Source organism: Lontra canadensis, unplaced genomic scaffold (assembly GCF_010015895.1).
Source record: "Lontra canadensis isolate GAN:19392208 unplaced genomic scaffold, GSC_riverotter_1.0 scaffold30, whole genome shotgun sequence".
Taxonomy (NCBI): Eukaryota; Metazoa; Chordata; class Mammalia; order Carnivora; family Mustelidae; genus Lontra; species Lontra canadensis.
Genome location: NW_022631024.1, coordinates 9,441,313 through 9,454,933, shown reverse-complemented (window position 1 = coordinate 9,454,933; position 13,621 = coordinate 9,441,313). Strand labels below are relative to the sequence as shown.

The window sequence follows — 13,621 nt, the reverse complement described above, 5'->3', positions numbered from 1 at the left end:
TTCCCCTCCCCGCCTCAGCCCCAGTTGGATTCTGCCATTAGCACTGAAGCTGCTTCTGCTTCTCTAGCCCTCTCGCTCTGCCCCTCCCCAACTCCGCACTTACTCTCTTGCCCTCTTTTTCTCCCTCTCCCTCACTCCCTCTAAAGTAAATAAATAAGTAAATAAATAAACCTTTAAAAAAAAAAAGTGACAGGGACAAATTGTTCTAAATCTACAAAAATTTTGGTGGAAAACTCAGTGGAAGACCAAATCCCATTTTATGTCTTATTATCATAATCCAGAAAAATAATAAGGGTAGAGCAAGACCTGAAACCCATCATGCCTCAAGGCGTTTAAGCATCTTTACATGAATTTCATTCAGTTACCTCAAAACTGCAAATATGTTTAATAACCGTTTGTAAATTTTTCGGTTGGCTCAAGATTTTCCCTTGATAAAAGGCAAATGCTTTAATAGTCACAAAACAGCTATGGATTTTGGTTTTCCCGCTAAGAAATGCTTTCTTTTTTTTTTAAAAAGATTTTATTTTATTTATTTATTTGACAGAGATCACAAGTAGGAAGAGAGGCAGGCAGAGAGAATGGGGAAAGCAGAGAGCCGGATGTGGGGCTCGAACCCTGGACACCGAGATCATGACCCGAGCTGAAGGCAGAGGCTTAACCCACTGAGCCACCCAGGTGCCCCAGAAATACTTCCAATGTACTCTTTGGATAAACAAACAAAAGCACTATGAGTAAAACACTTTAAGAACTATAAATTACACCTGGTATTCCTATTAGACAGAAATGTCATTGTCCAAACCATCCCCAAATTCTGTTATGTTGAGCAGTCCTGTTGAATATCGCTAGGTAACTAACTCACATAGACATACTCCTGACAGATGTCGAACTATATTCCCAACAAGGACACCACTAGATATATCCCTCAGTCATATATACCCAAGAGAGTGAATATATTAAGAGACATAAATGAAAATCAGCCTTAAAACTGTACCAGAAGGGGGGCGCATGGGTGGCTCAAGGGTTAAGCCTCTGCCTTCAGCTCAGGTCATGATCCCAGGGTCCTGGGATCGAGCCCCACATCAGGCTCTCTGCTTGGCAGGGAGCCTGCTTCCCCCTCTCTCTGCCTGCTGCTCTGCCTACTTGTGATCTTTCTCTGTCAAATAAATAAATAAATAAACCTTAAAAAAAAAAAAAAACTGTACCAGAAGGGACAATTTCAGGTAGTATTAACTCCAAAGAAATTTTTTTTTTTTTTTTATAATTTTATTTTTTATAAACATATATATATATATATATTTTTTCCCCCAGGGGTACAGGTCTGTGAATCTCCACGTTTACAAACTTCACAGCACTCACCATAGCACATACCCTACCCAATGTCCATAACCCCCCCCCAACCCCCCTCTGCCCAGCAACCCTCAGTTTGTTTTGTGAGATTAAGAGTCACTTATGGTTTGTCTCCCTCCCAATCCCAACTTGTTTCATTTACTCTTCTCCTACCACATTAACCCCCCATGTTGCATCTCCTCTCCCTCATATCAGGGAGATCATATGATAGTTGTCTTTCTCCGATTGACTTATTTCGCTAAGCATGATACCCTCTAGTTCCATCCATGTTGTTGCAAATGGCAAGATTTCATTTCTTTTGATGGCTGCATAGTATTCCATTGTATATATATACCACATCTTCTTTATCCATTCGTCTGTTGATGGACATCTAGGTTCTTTCCATAGTTTGGCTATTGTAGACATTGCTGCTATAAACATTCGGGTGCACGTGCCCCTTCGGATCACTACGTTTGTTTTTTTTTTTTTTTTGAGAAAGAGAGAGAGATTGAGAGAGAAAGCACAAGCAGGGTAGGGAGGAGCCAAGGGAGAGGAAGAGAAAGACTTCCAAGCAGGCTCCATGCCTAACGCAGAGTGGGACATGGGGCTGATCCCAGGACACTGAGATATGACCCAAGCCATAATCAAGAGTCAGACGCTTAACCAACTGAGACATCCCCCAAAATTATTCTTAAACTCTAGAACGTACACATATAAAGTTATATATAAAAAGTCTGCCTTCCAGTCCTTTCTCACCTCTGTCCCTCGAAGATAACCATTCTGTTTCTTACATATTCTTTAATGTTTTTCTTTGAGCAAATATAAGCAAATAACATTATTTGTCTATATTTTTTATGCAGAAGGCAGGAAACTAATACGTAATGCTCTCCACCAACTTGCCTTTTTTTTTTTTTTAAACTAAATACTATGTTTATGCAAGTATATTGAAAGGATGAACTTCCAGCAGTGGAATTTCTGGGCTAAAAAAATATTAAATCTTTAAAAGTATTTTTTATAGTTTGTTGATTCTCTCTAATGTTCAAACAGCAAATATATAATTAACAAGGTATTTATATTTTTTATACTATTGAATACCTTGAGCCAGATTCTTCTGAAAACTTTAGTCAGTCATTCACTGTTCCCTAAGTTCTTTTTAAATTAACACATAGTATATTATTAGTTTCAGAGGTAGAGAATTCAGTGATTCATCAGTCTTATCTAATACCCAGTGCTCATTATATCACATGCCGTCCTCAATGTCTATCACCCAATGACCCATCCCCACCCACACCCCCCTTCTCTCAGGGACCCTCAGTTTGTTTCCTATGATTAAGAGTAAAGGTATTTATTTTTGCATTATTGACTAATGTATCTCATATGTAAGAGCTGTATCAATTTACACCTCACCTGCAATGTATTCCCCATACTCTTGCTGTTATCAAACTTTCTGATTTTTAACAATTTGAATGGTGGTAAATGGTATCTGAGTGGATTTCTTCTTTTGGAGATGAGAACCGGGAAAGCATATTAGCAGGCTGTAGAAAGCAAACTTGTATCTGCAGAGGAGACAGAGGGGAGGTCATTGCCGGAAGAGTCCTTTACCAGGCTGGAGGAGCAGAAGCCACTTCGGCAGTGAGTCATTTAATAGGTACAGATGCGGGAGGTTGTTGGTAGGTTTTGAGGGTGGACACAAGTGCACGTCTCTTTTGATTGCTTCTGATTGTTTTGTTTGTTTTGAGGCGTCTTCAGCTCCTGACTGCTTCTGTTTTTCAGGCGAAATAAGAACCAAGGTCATAAACTGAACCAGGAGAGGGGAGAGAGCATTGAGGATTTGAGAAAAGAGATGTGAATTGCTCCTTTCAGTGAATGGGAGGGTAACCTGCCCAGGGAAACAAGGATCCTTGGGTAGCACTGAGGATTACAGCCTTCAATTTAAAGTGAAAAAAAAAAAAAAAAAATTTTTTTTTTGTTGTTGTTGTTGAAATTTTATTTATTTATTTATTTGAGAGAGAGAAAGAGTGGGAGAGCAAACCAGGGGGAGCTGCAGAGGGAGAGAGAGAAGTAAGCAGAGGGAGAGGGAGAAGCAGGCTCCCTGCTAAGCAGGAAGCCCAGGAGGGTGGATCCCAGGATCCTGGGATCATGACCTGAGCCAAAGGTAAACGTTTTAACGAAATGAGCCACCCAGGTGCCCTCAAAGTGATTTTGAAGGACAAAGCACCACCGGGGATGAAGAAGATCCTTGCTTCAGGGACATGTCAGAAAAACAGAATTAAAAGCAAATGCATTCATCTAGCATTCATTTAACAGGTATTAATGGGGACTCTGCCTTACAGAAGCTCTGTTGCTGGGTTCTGGCTTGTCCCCTCGGCAGATCACAAGCATCCTCCAGCTGGCTGCCTGTTCAACGCACAAATCTGATTAAGTTAAGATGATTCACTCTGCAAACAAAAACACAAAATGTCACCATAAGGTCTCCATAGGATGAATTGTTCTTAGATTTGGGGAGCGAAGTTCTCACTCTTGATAGCCTGAACCAACAGCTTCTTAGGAAAATGGGCACATATACCAATTTCCAGACAATTTGCAGGACCACAAGTTGAGGATCTCTCCCTCAAATTAGGAGCCTTATTTTAGAGTGTATTGTTTTAGGGTTATTTTGGATGATTCAGTTTGTACAAAGCTTTCTATGAATTACTTTCTGGCTGTGTATTGGACACTTAATAAGGACTCAATTTTAAATCATTTTAGATTTTTTTAAAAGTTGCAAAAGTAACATGGACTTCTATATTCTTCACCCTGAATAGTCGAAGGTTAACATCTTACATAACCATAGTACAATTATCAATACTGCTGATACACTATTATTATTAATAAACCTTATTTCATCAGTTGTCCCGTTCATGTCCTTTTTCCGTTCGAGGATCCAATTCAGAAATTCACCAGCGTTGTCAGGGTCCTGGCTTTTTTTCTTTTTTTCAATGCAAGTCTGTGTGTTTTGGGGCAAAATACTTAACGTCTCTGAGTCTGTCTTGTTTTAAGGGCCGCGATGTGATTAAGAAGCAATAAGAAACACAAGTGGAATGGTTTCAGAAATGTCAAAGATAACTAAACAAACTTTTCTTAGTATTATAAACTAGGTACGCACAGGGTAACTTTTCGTTTAAATTAAAACAAAGCCAACTGAAGAGTACTACCGACGTCGAGGTGTTTTGTCCCAAAGAAGTACCCGTAGCGATTCCCTCAGCCCCGGAGGAGGCCTTCCCTAATTGGGCAGCGTGCGTCCGCCCGACCACAGGAAGGCCGCCTCATTGGTTCGCGCAGTCGGGACTCCGGCGGCTTTTCTCTTAGAGCTCAAGGCGCTGACCCACTTCTCTTCCTCCAACCCAGCGCTTCCTTCCTTCCGAAGTGCCCAGAGCTGCCGGCCCGAAAGGATCCGGACTGAGCTAGGCGGGGTAACTGCACTGAGGTCAGTCGGCAAGAAACGGCGGGCATGGAACACGGGTGGGAGGTGATGTCTGCGCGCCCCTCGACCCCCACGGCCGCCTCGATTCCGTGCCCTGCCCCCTCCTCTGGTCCCACCTCCATTAGGTTCTCCCAAAAGTTCTGCGCGCCCCTCTGCTGCCCTTCCGCTGGCCCCACCCTCACCGCCCCTTGCGACCCCGCCTCCTCCACCAGCCCTTCCGCTTTTCTCAGCCCCACCCCCGATTCCTCCCCTCAGGGGCCCCGCTCTCTTCGCCGGCCCCGCCTTCTCCGGGAGCCTCTCCACAGGCCCCGCCCTAGCCGCGTCCTCTTCGAAGGCCCCGCCCTCACCGAGCGCACCCCTGGCCCGTCTCTCCGCCCATCCTGTGCCGTCCCGACCGCTCCTCGTCACTTTAACTTTGGTTCTGGCCTCCCGCGGCTCCTCTTCACCCCCCGATCCCCGTATATGCACGTTTCTTTCCATCAGCCCTGCCTTCTGTGCACATTCCCTGTCTGACTACTGGGGTCTCGTTCCCGCGCCGACCCGGACTGCGTCCGTCTGTGCTTAGTGAATGGTGCGGAGACCTTGCGCTGGACCTTGGACACCCCTGCTTTCAGGAACCCCTGGGAGAGCCACACTGCAACGGAGTTTGACAGGCCCTTCCTTCCTTTAATGAAGGAAGCATGTTTGCGATGCTTGGAGGAGGGACTCAAGTTGTCACCGTTACTTCTGGAAGGGCAAGCTGGCCTCTGAGGAGCTAAGCAGTACCTTTCTCCCCAGGTGCCCTTGGCATCTTCTGATGCAGAGTGTTGGCTCCAACCATTGCCTTTTGAACTCTTGGGAATTAGTAGGATCTTGTCAGGGCCCTTCTTTTAACCAAAGTTGGTAGGGCTTTCAGAGCCCATCCATCCACACGGTCACTGAGCTCTTCAAGGAAGTTGAAGGCAAGGGACAGATGAGTGATTGACCTAGACCAGCAGTGGCTCAGCGTCATACTCTTGATGCTGCTCTTTGGAGTTTTTCCTGAGGATTCTGACCCAGTTTACAATTACCCAGCAGTCGTAGTCGATTAGGAAATCCTAAAAGTATGTGTAGGTGAAACCTCTAGTCAGTAAGTAGATTCCTCCAAGCCAACACGCTGGTACAAGCTATGGTACACGGAAGACAGTGACCGACACCCTCAGTCTGGTAGAGTCGGGTACCCTGGGGTCTGATCCCAGCTCCACCATTTGCTGGTTCTTGGCAAAGAACCTTCCCTTATCTGAGCTTCAGTTTTACCTTCTGCACAAAGAGCGTGATTGACCCGGTCACCCAGGGTGATGGCATGGATGGCATGCTTATGAAAAAAAATCATTTTTCGGGTCTTAAAAATAGTAGGATCTTAGCATAAGTGAGTCCCTAGCCCATTGTCTGTCTGGTTCACACCACCAAAGAGCCTGATACGTTGCCTCCTTCAGGCACCATGACGACCCTGGACGATAAGTTGCTGGGGGAGAAGCTGCAGTACTATTATAGCAGCAGTGATGATGAGGACAGCGACCGCGAGGACAAGGACGGAGGCAGGGGTGCGCTGGCCGGCACATCGATGCCTGCAGATGCTGAGTTGGCAGGCGAAGGCATCTCCGTTAACACAGGTACTGGACATTCCTGAGCTCTGGGATCAGGTTTAACAAATGTCCGTGAAATATGTATTTCCTGATCACTTCTCTCTAATTCCAGTCTCACTCCTAGTCTCGTGTCATCATGTCCCTGCGTGTGCTTCTAGCCGTTTCAGTGCACAGTGCACACGTGCGTGCACACCATACACAGACCGTAAACACACACAGTGAACACAGACTGACTTGCTTTTGAATCCGGCTTCTCAAATTCATAGTTGTTTGATATCACAGAAGTCATAGGTATCCATACTATATGGTGGTATAGAGTCCTAGAAATGGCATATTTACACTTTTACATTTTGATATTTCCAAATTGTGGCCATTAAAGTGGCGCTGTTTTATATGTAACCAGCAGTGTGGTTTTCCCCATACACTTGCCCTCCTGCTGTGTTATCAGAATCTGGGATCTCTGCCTCCTGCTGGATGACAAATGGTAACTCATTGTAGTTTTATTTTCTATCTTTTTCAAGAGGGATGTTGAGCCTCTTTAAGAGATATTTTCCTATCCTATACACGTTTTTAAAATTTGGTGGTTGGTCATTTTTTTTTAAGGGAGCTATATAGTAAGGAAGCTCATCTGTGGTATGAGCTGTAACTATTTCTCCCAATTTGTTGTTTGTCTTTTGATTTTATGTTCTTTTCCTGACAGAAAACGTTTTTTTTTTTAAGTGCCTGAAAGCATTATTTTATACTTTCTTACTTTTGTTCCTTACCGAAAAGTTCTTTAGTCCGGGATTATAAGAAGATTCTCCCATGCTTTTTCTTAGTACGTTCATGATTGATTGATTGATTGATTGATTTCTTTCTTTCTTTCTTTCACTTAAATATTGATTCATCTGGAATTCATTTTGGTGCAAGGAATGTGATAGGGCCCTCTTTTTGTCTTCATATTGCTACCCAGTGGTTTCAACACCATTTAGTGAATAAATCATCTTTTTTCTGTTGCTTTGAAATGTCAGTTTTATCATGTACTGAATTCCTCCCTGTTGTTGTGTCTTTACCTGCACTTCGTAGTCTCTTGCGTTGACTGTCTTTCACTGTGCTGTATCACACTGTTTTTCATCACTGTGTTACAGGTTTCAGTATTTAGTGGGGCTGGTTCCACCTCAGTACTCTTCTTTGTCATCATTGTCAAAGCACTTTTTTTTTTTTTTTTTAAGTAGGCTCTATGCCCAGCATGGGGCTTGAACTCACAACCCCAAGGTCAAGACGCACATGCTCTACTGACTCAGCCAGCCAGGTGCCCCTTAACTTTTGCTTTCTTATTTTTCCAAAACAAATTTAGGAGCATGCACACATGGGAATGCATTAAGAATATAGATTAATTTAGGGTTAATTGGCACCCTTGTGATGTTGGGTCTTCCTGGTCAGGAATATGGTATCGCTTTTCCATCCTTCTTTGTGTTTCTTGGTAGAACTTTAAAGTTTTCTTCATAGAGATTTTTAGATTTTTTTCCTGCGGTAACAGAGGCCCTCCAGAGGTCCTCAGTGGCTTGTGGTAGTGAAGGTGTGTTTCTCAAATGTGTTATAAGCTACTGGTGTGGGTCAGCAGCAGCCCTGCCCTTGCTTGCTTCATTTATCCACCGCAGGGTTGAAGGAGCAACCCGGGACGTGCCTTTTCATGACCAAGTCTAGCGAGCAAGAGAGGACTGTTGAAAACATGTAACGGCTCATAAATATTCTGCTTAGGATTCATTGGCCAAAGCAAGTCACATGGCCAAGGCCAACATCAGTGAGCAGGGAATGCATATACCCATCCCCTAAGAGGTCCTATAGATCACATGGCAGGGGGCAGGGAGGCTTGGGGGTAACCTGACTAACAGAATGACCTGCCACAGTTTTGTTATAAAAATCTGGATAATACAGAATGTATGAATGTAGAAAGAAAAAAGCAGTGGTTCTGTCCCACTAGTCCCCTTGGATCCCCCTACCTAGAGACAGCCTCTGTTAACTGTTGCCATTTCCTTCTAGTTCTTTTTCTGTGAACATACAAAGGTACGTGTGCATAAATAAATGTCCATACAGATGTACACACACACCCATAATTCCTTTTCTAAAAAGTGGACAATCCTACCAGGATACTGTTCTGCATTTTGCTCTCCTTTTTTTTGGACCCAATATATTTGAGCATCTTTCATGGCAAGGAACATAGAGCTACCTCACTCTTCCTACGAGTTGCCTTAGTTTCCTCTGAGTAGCTAAATCATGATTTATTCAGTGCGCCTCCTGATGTTGGGGCCTAGCTCGTCCATTTACTCAGGGCAAGCCACGCCGCCCTGTGTGCACGTCACCGTGCCCCCGATGGAGCAGGCTCCGGCGGCACGTGACCAGGCCCGTAGTCCTCCGGCCGCTCTTCTCGGTCACTTCCGCCTTCGCCCCCCACTCAGGTCCAAAAGGGGTGATAAATGACTGGCGCCGCTTCAAACAGTTGGAGACAGAGCAGAGGGAGGAGCAGTGCCGGGAGATGGAAAGGCTGGTCAAGAAGCTGTCGATGACCTGCAGGTCCCCTCTGGATGAAGAGAAGGAGCGGCACAAGCAGCAGGCGCTGCAGGAGAAGCTCAGTGCGAAGGTAATTAGCCGCCCCCGCCGGCCCCCCCTCCCCGCCCCAGGCTTTTCTCAGGGCGGCCACCGGCGCCCCGTGGGGATGCATCTTCCGTCCTGAGTGCGGCTTGTTGTGGGTTAGGTGAGGTCAGCGTCTCTACCTCACAGTGCTCTCGGGGTGCAAAGCGCAGTGCAGAGCCTGGCCCATTAACAGTGCTCAGTAAATGGGAGTTTTCTGTCCTTTATTGAGGCCTTACCTTGGGCCAGGAATAACCCTCTGAGGTCGGTGCATTATCCCTGTTTTACCGATGATGCAACCGTTAGTTCGAGGTGAGGGGGGCCTTGGCTCAGGGTGTGCAACCAGTAAATGCTGATGGGAAGTAGGATCTCCAGCCAGATTTTTTTGCTCTTTTTGTGATGCCGCTCTGTTTCACCAGAAGCCTGTTCATGAGCATTTAGTGGAATAAGGCCACACAGTAGAAGCAAATGGATACTCTGGAAGATATTTGGGACTAGGTCCCTGACTCTCTCATTTTCCCCTGTATCAGAGGACCATCTAGACGCCCCACCTGCCCTCTGAAGATGGATGAAGGTCTAGGAGTGCCCGAGATCATTTGGCTATGGCCAGACAGCTCTTGGCTGGAAATTACTGGCCAGGATCAGGGAGCACATAAGGGGATTGAGAGAGGAGTCATTTTCATGGAGCAGGAGAAGGATTTGGGGGCATGAGACTTTCTGACCATAACAGCTCAGAAACTGCTCTTTCTGAGCAGTGGTCAGAAAGAGCCACTCTGGCAGGCCCAGATAGACTGGAGAGTTGGGAGCTGGGGGGAAGGATGGTGCTGGCCGTGATGCAGAAATGTCCATTCTGATCTACTGTTGTCCCCTGGCTCACCCTGTATTCTGTGCCATACTAGGCAGAGCTAGGCACAAGGATGTCTTGCTGCACCAGGCCAGGAGAAGGAAGATACTTTCGTAACATAAGCTGGCTCCAGGGCAGTGTGCCCGCAGCTCCCAGGGCTTCCGTATACTGAGATTAGAGCAGATGAAGCAACGTATCACATGACCACATGGGGCAGTTGAGAGAAGCTGTCCTTGTCCTGCTGGATTATGTGCCATAGAACAGAGCCGGAAACTGGCTCCATGCCAGAAACACGGAAATTAAGCAAAATATGGCACATTATGAGTAATTCTAAAAAAAAAAAAAAAAAAAGATACTTAGAAACATGAGGAAATATTTATGATGTAATGATGCCAAGTGGCAAAAGGAGGTTATGGCTTCATCGGTACACCCACAGCTGCTGTTAAAAAAAGCAAAAATAATTTCAGCCTGTGACTGGTAATAAAAAGCAACATTCAGTTTTAGAGAGTATATGTGACTGTGTGTTTTGTGGGCGGGGGCTGCAGAACAAGAATGGTGAGTGTTCTTTTTAGAATTCCTTACTATCCTGTTGTCTTCTTACCAAAAATGACACAATGGGTAAAATAATTAATCCATTGTTAAGACTGACCAAAAAAACCCAAGCTCATGAAGTGATATTAGCTGCCTTTTTGGGTGGAGAGGCGTCATAACGCAGTAGTTCCAAGATTGGGGTTTTACAAAATCTAGTTTGAATCCTGGGCTCGTACCTTCTTGAACTGGTACCAAAAATCTCAAGGTTATTATTATTATTATTATTATTATTGCAAGATGGGAGCAATGAAAGTTCCCTCCCGATGGGGTTCTCGGAAGAGTCCTGCGGGCTTTCATGCATACAGAGCCCTGAGCAGGGTTCCTCGCGTCCCGTGAGCCCGGGTGCGTCCTGCGAGCGCAGAGTCGGGTTTGTGCGGCATCTGCTCACTTGCCGGTCGTCCTGCAGATGACTCTGAAGGAGTTTGCCATGATGAACGAGGACCAAGACGATGAAGAGTTTCTCCAGCAGTACCGGAAGCAGAGGATGGAGGAGATGCGGCAGCAGCTTCACAGAGGGCCCCAGTTCAAGCAGGTTTTTGAGATCCCCAGCGGAGAAGGGTTTTTAGACGTGATTGATAAAGAACAGAAAAGCACCCTCATCATGGTCCATATTTATGAGGATGGCATTCCTGGGACCGAAGCCATGAACGGCTGCATGATTTGCCTTGCTGCTGAGTACCCAGCTGTCAAATTCTGCCGGGTGAAGAGCTCGGTGATTGGGGCCAGCAGTCGCTTCACCAGGAACGCCCTTCCTGCCCTGCTGATCTACAAGGGAGGTGAATTGATCGGCAATTTTGTTCGTGTCACTGACCAGCTGGGGGAAGATTTCTTTGCTGTGGACCTTGAAGCTTTTCTGCAGGAATTTGGATTGCTCCCTGAAAAGGAAGTCTTGGTGCTGACGTCTGTGCGTAACTCTGCCACCTGTCACAGTGAGGATAGCGATTTGGAAATAGATTGAACTGCTAGTCTAATTGCATAGATTTCTCATTGTTTTGGCTAGAAGACCCATGGCTGTGTATTTATTTTTGTTCCTTCCTGTGTTGTGTGGCATCTCAGCTGTTCTTTGTAGTCCCTTTTATTATACGTAAAGTCAAGAAATTCTTAGATTAAATTGGAATGCTGAATCACCTTGTGGCTAGCCGCAGTGACTTAAAATTGTGTAAACAGGAAGCCAGGCTTTTCAACTGTTTACCTAAAATTCTCCAGCATGACATCTCTGTTACTGTTTCTAGTCAATATTTACATAACGTCCTAAAGACAGTGTCCTAGAAATTGTCTTCAGATGGTCTCAGAGGTCTCTGCTAGGCCTGGGAATATAATTCTATAGTTAGTGTGTTCTTTGCAACATAAATAGTGTGTCTCTTTCATCAATGATCATAAATTATATTTACTTGTAATCAGATCCATAGTCCTGGAAGGCAGTTACATTTTTACCCTAGACCCTCTTCTCTACCAGGGTCTTGTTTAAAGCTTCCCGACAATGGTTGTTGGCCCCATCAAGAGGGGTGACCTCTGCTGTTGGAGCCAGTGTCCCGCTCAAGCATTATTAAGTCTTGAATAGGAGGAAAGATTGATGCTGACTGCCTTCTTGATGCTGAAGGCCAGCTTAATTTAGAAATCAGAGCTGGTTTGGAGCTGGGAAGCTTTTTGAAAGGAGGATCTCTTAAGATAACTCCTGCTCATTTCTTTGTCTGTCTTTATCTTATTTAACAATGTAAGTTTTTGTTTTAATGTAGCTTTTTAAAAAGCTTTTTTTTTTTTGGATACTGAAAAAATAATATTTAACAGAGGAACATTTGCCAAAATACAGAAGTAAAAATAAGAAAGAATAATATCTAATTCTACCGCCTATCTACCGCCTAGGGTAAAACACTGTTAACATTTTGGCATATTTCCTTCCATTGTATTTTCTTTGTATATGTAGACCTTTTGGTTGTGTTTAAACAAAACAATGGGATCATTCTGAACATACTGTTTTATAGTATGGTCAGCTAATATAGATCAAACTTTTTTTCATGTCATTAAATAATCTACAACATTTAAAAAATGGCCATTGATATTCCACTGTGTAGATGGCGCTGTAATTTGCTTGGTAGTTGTCTCTTAAAAAGAAAAACAGCAAAGACTTTTTACTACGGAAGTAATAGATGTCCATTGTAGAAAATGTAATAAAAATTATTGTTAAAAAGTGATTTTAAAAGTCCTATAATTCGGGGCGCCTGGGTGGCTCAGTGGGTTAAGCCGCTGCCTTCGGCTCGGGTCGTGATCTCAGGGTCCTGGGATCGAGTCCCGCGTAGGGCTCTCTGCTCAACAGGGAGCCTGCTTCCCTTCCTCTCTCTCTGCCTGCCTCTCTGCCTACTTGTGATCTCTGTCTGTCAAATAAATAAATAAAATCTTTAAAAAAAAAAAAAAAAAAAAAAAATCCTATAATTCTGCCAATCAAAAATTATCCGCTTTATCATTTTTATAGGTAGCCTTCTAGTCTTTTCTATTCATATTCATATTTATAATAATGATTGTCATTTGAATGCTTTTCACTTGTTTTTTACTTAAAACGGTGTACATTCTAAGGTCGGGGAGATGTAATCTGGAATTAAAAGATTAACTTTAAAATTCATTTTTGCTTTTCCTGGTTATTCAAGAGTGGACTAAATGTAGAAGGATCTTGAAAATATCTGTTGTGCTTTATCAGTAGGAGGAAAGTGTATGGTTTATCTGCTTTAAAAAGCTCACTGTAGAAAGCGTGGAAAAAGCAGAGACAACTATTGTCAATGTTCTTGTTTATTTCCCTCAGTCTTTTTTTTTTAGTGTTTTAATAACATCGAGAACTTGATTTAATTTTATGTTCTACTTTATTTAATATTATATCATAACTACTTCAATATATTATAAAAATTCTAAATAAATAATTTTTAATGGCTTCATAATACTCCATCATATTGATATACCATGATTTATTTAACCAGTTCCTTAATATTGGGTATTTAATTTTTTTTTTTTTTTTTGAGAGCACACATGCATGAGTGGTGGGAGAGGGGGAGAGGGAGAGAGAGAATCTTAAGCAGACTCCACACCCAGCGCAGAGCCTGATGTGGGCCTGATCTCATGACCCTGAGTTCATGACCTGAGCTGAAACCAAGAGTCAGATGCTTAACTGCCTGAGCCACCCAGGCGCCCCAATAT

At 43.9% G+C, this 13,621-nt stretch overlaps 1 protein-coding gene across 1 annotated transcript; it reads left to right on the top strand.

The window, feature by feature from the left end:
- Nucleotides 1–4,609: 4,609 nt before the first annotated feature.
- Nucleotides 4,610–12,644, top strand: PDCL (phosducin like). The gene is made up of 4 exons (XM_032865791.1): nucleotides 4,610–4,792; nucleotides 6,244–6,420; nucleotides 8,832–9,013; nucleotides 10,845–12,644. Exons 2-4 carry the CDS (start codon nucleotides 6,249–6,251, stop codon nucleotides 11,394–11,396), a joined length of 906 nt encoding a protein of 301 aa, XP_032721682.1. The 5' UTR covers nucleotides 4,610–4,792; nucleotides 6,244–6,248; the 3' UTR covers nucleotides 11,397–12,644.
- The last annotated feature ends 977 nt before the right edge of the window (nucleotides 12,645–13,621 follow it).

What these genes read in the sequence shown, in the direction of transcription:
- PDCL (XM_032865791.1), top strand. Translation starts at nt 6,249, where the DNA reads ATGACGACCCTGGACGATAAGTTGCTGGGGGAGAAGCTGCAGTACTAT. An exon ending in AGGCATCTCCGTTAACACAG is followed by an intron (nt 6,421 to 8,831) that starts GTACTGGACATT and finishes CCCCCCACTCAG; the next exon opens with GTCCAAAAGGGGTGATAAAT. An exon ending in AGGAGAAGCTCAGTGCGAAG is followed by an intron (nt 9,014 to 10,844) that starts GTAATTAGCCGC and finishes GTCGTCCTGCAG; the next exon opens with ATGACTCTGAAGGAGTTTGC.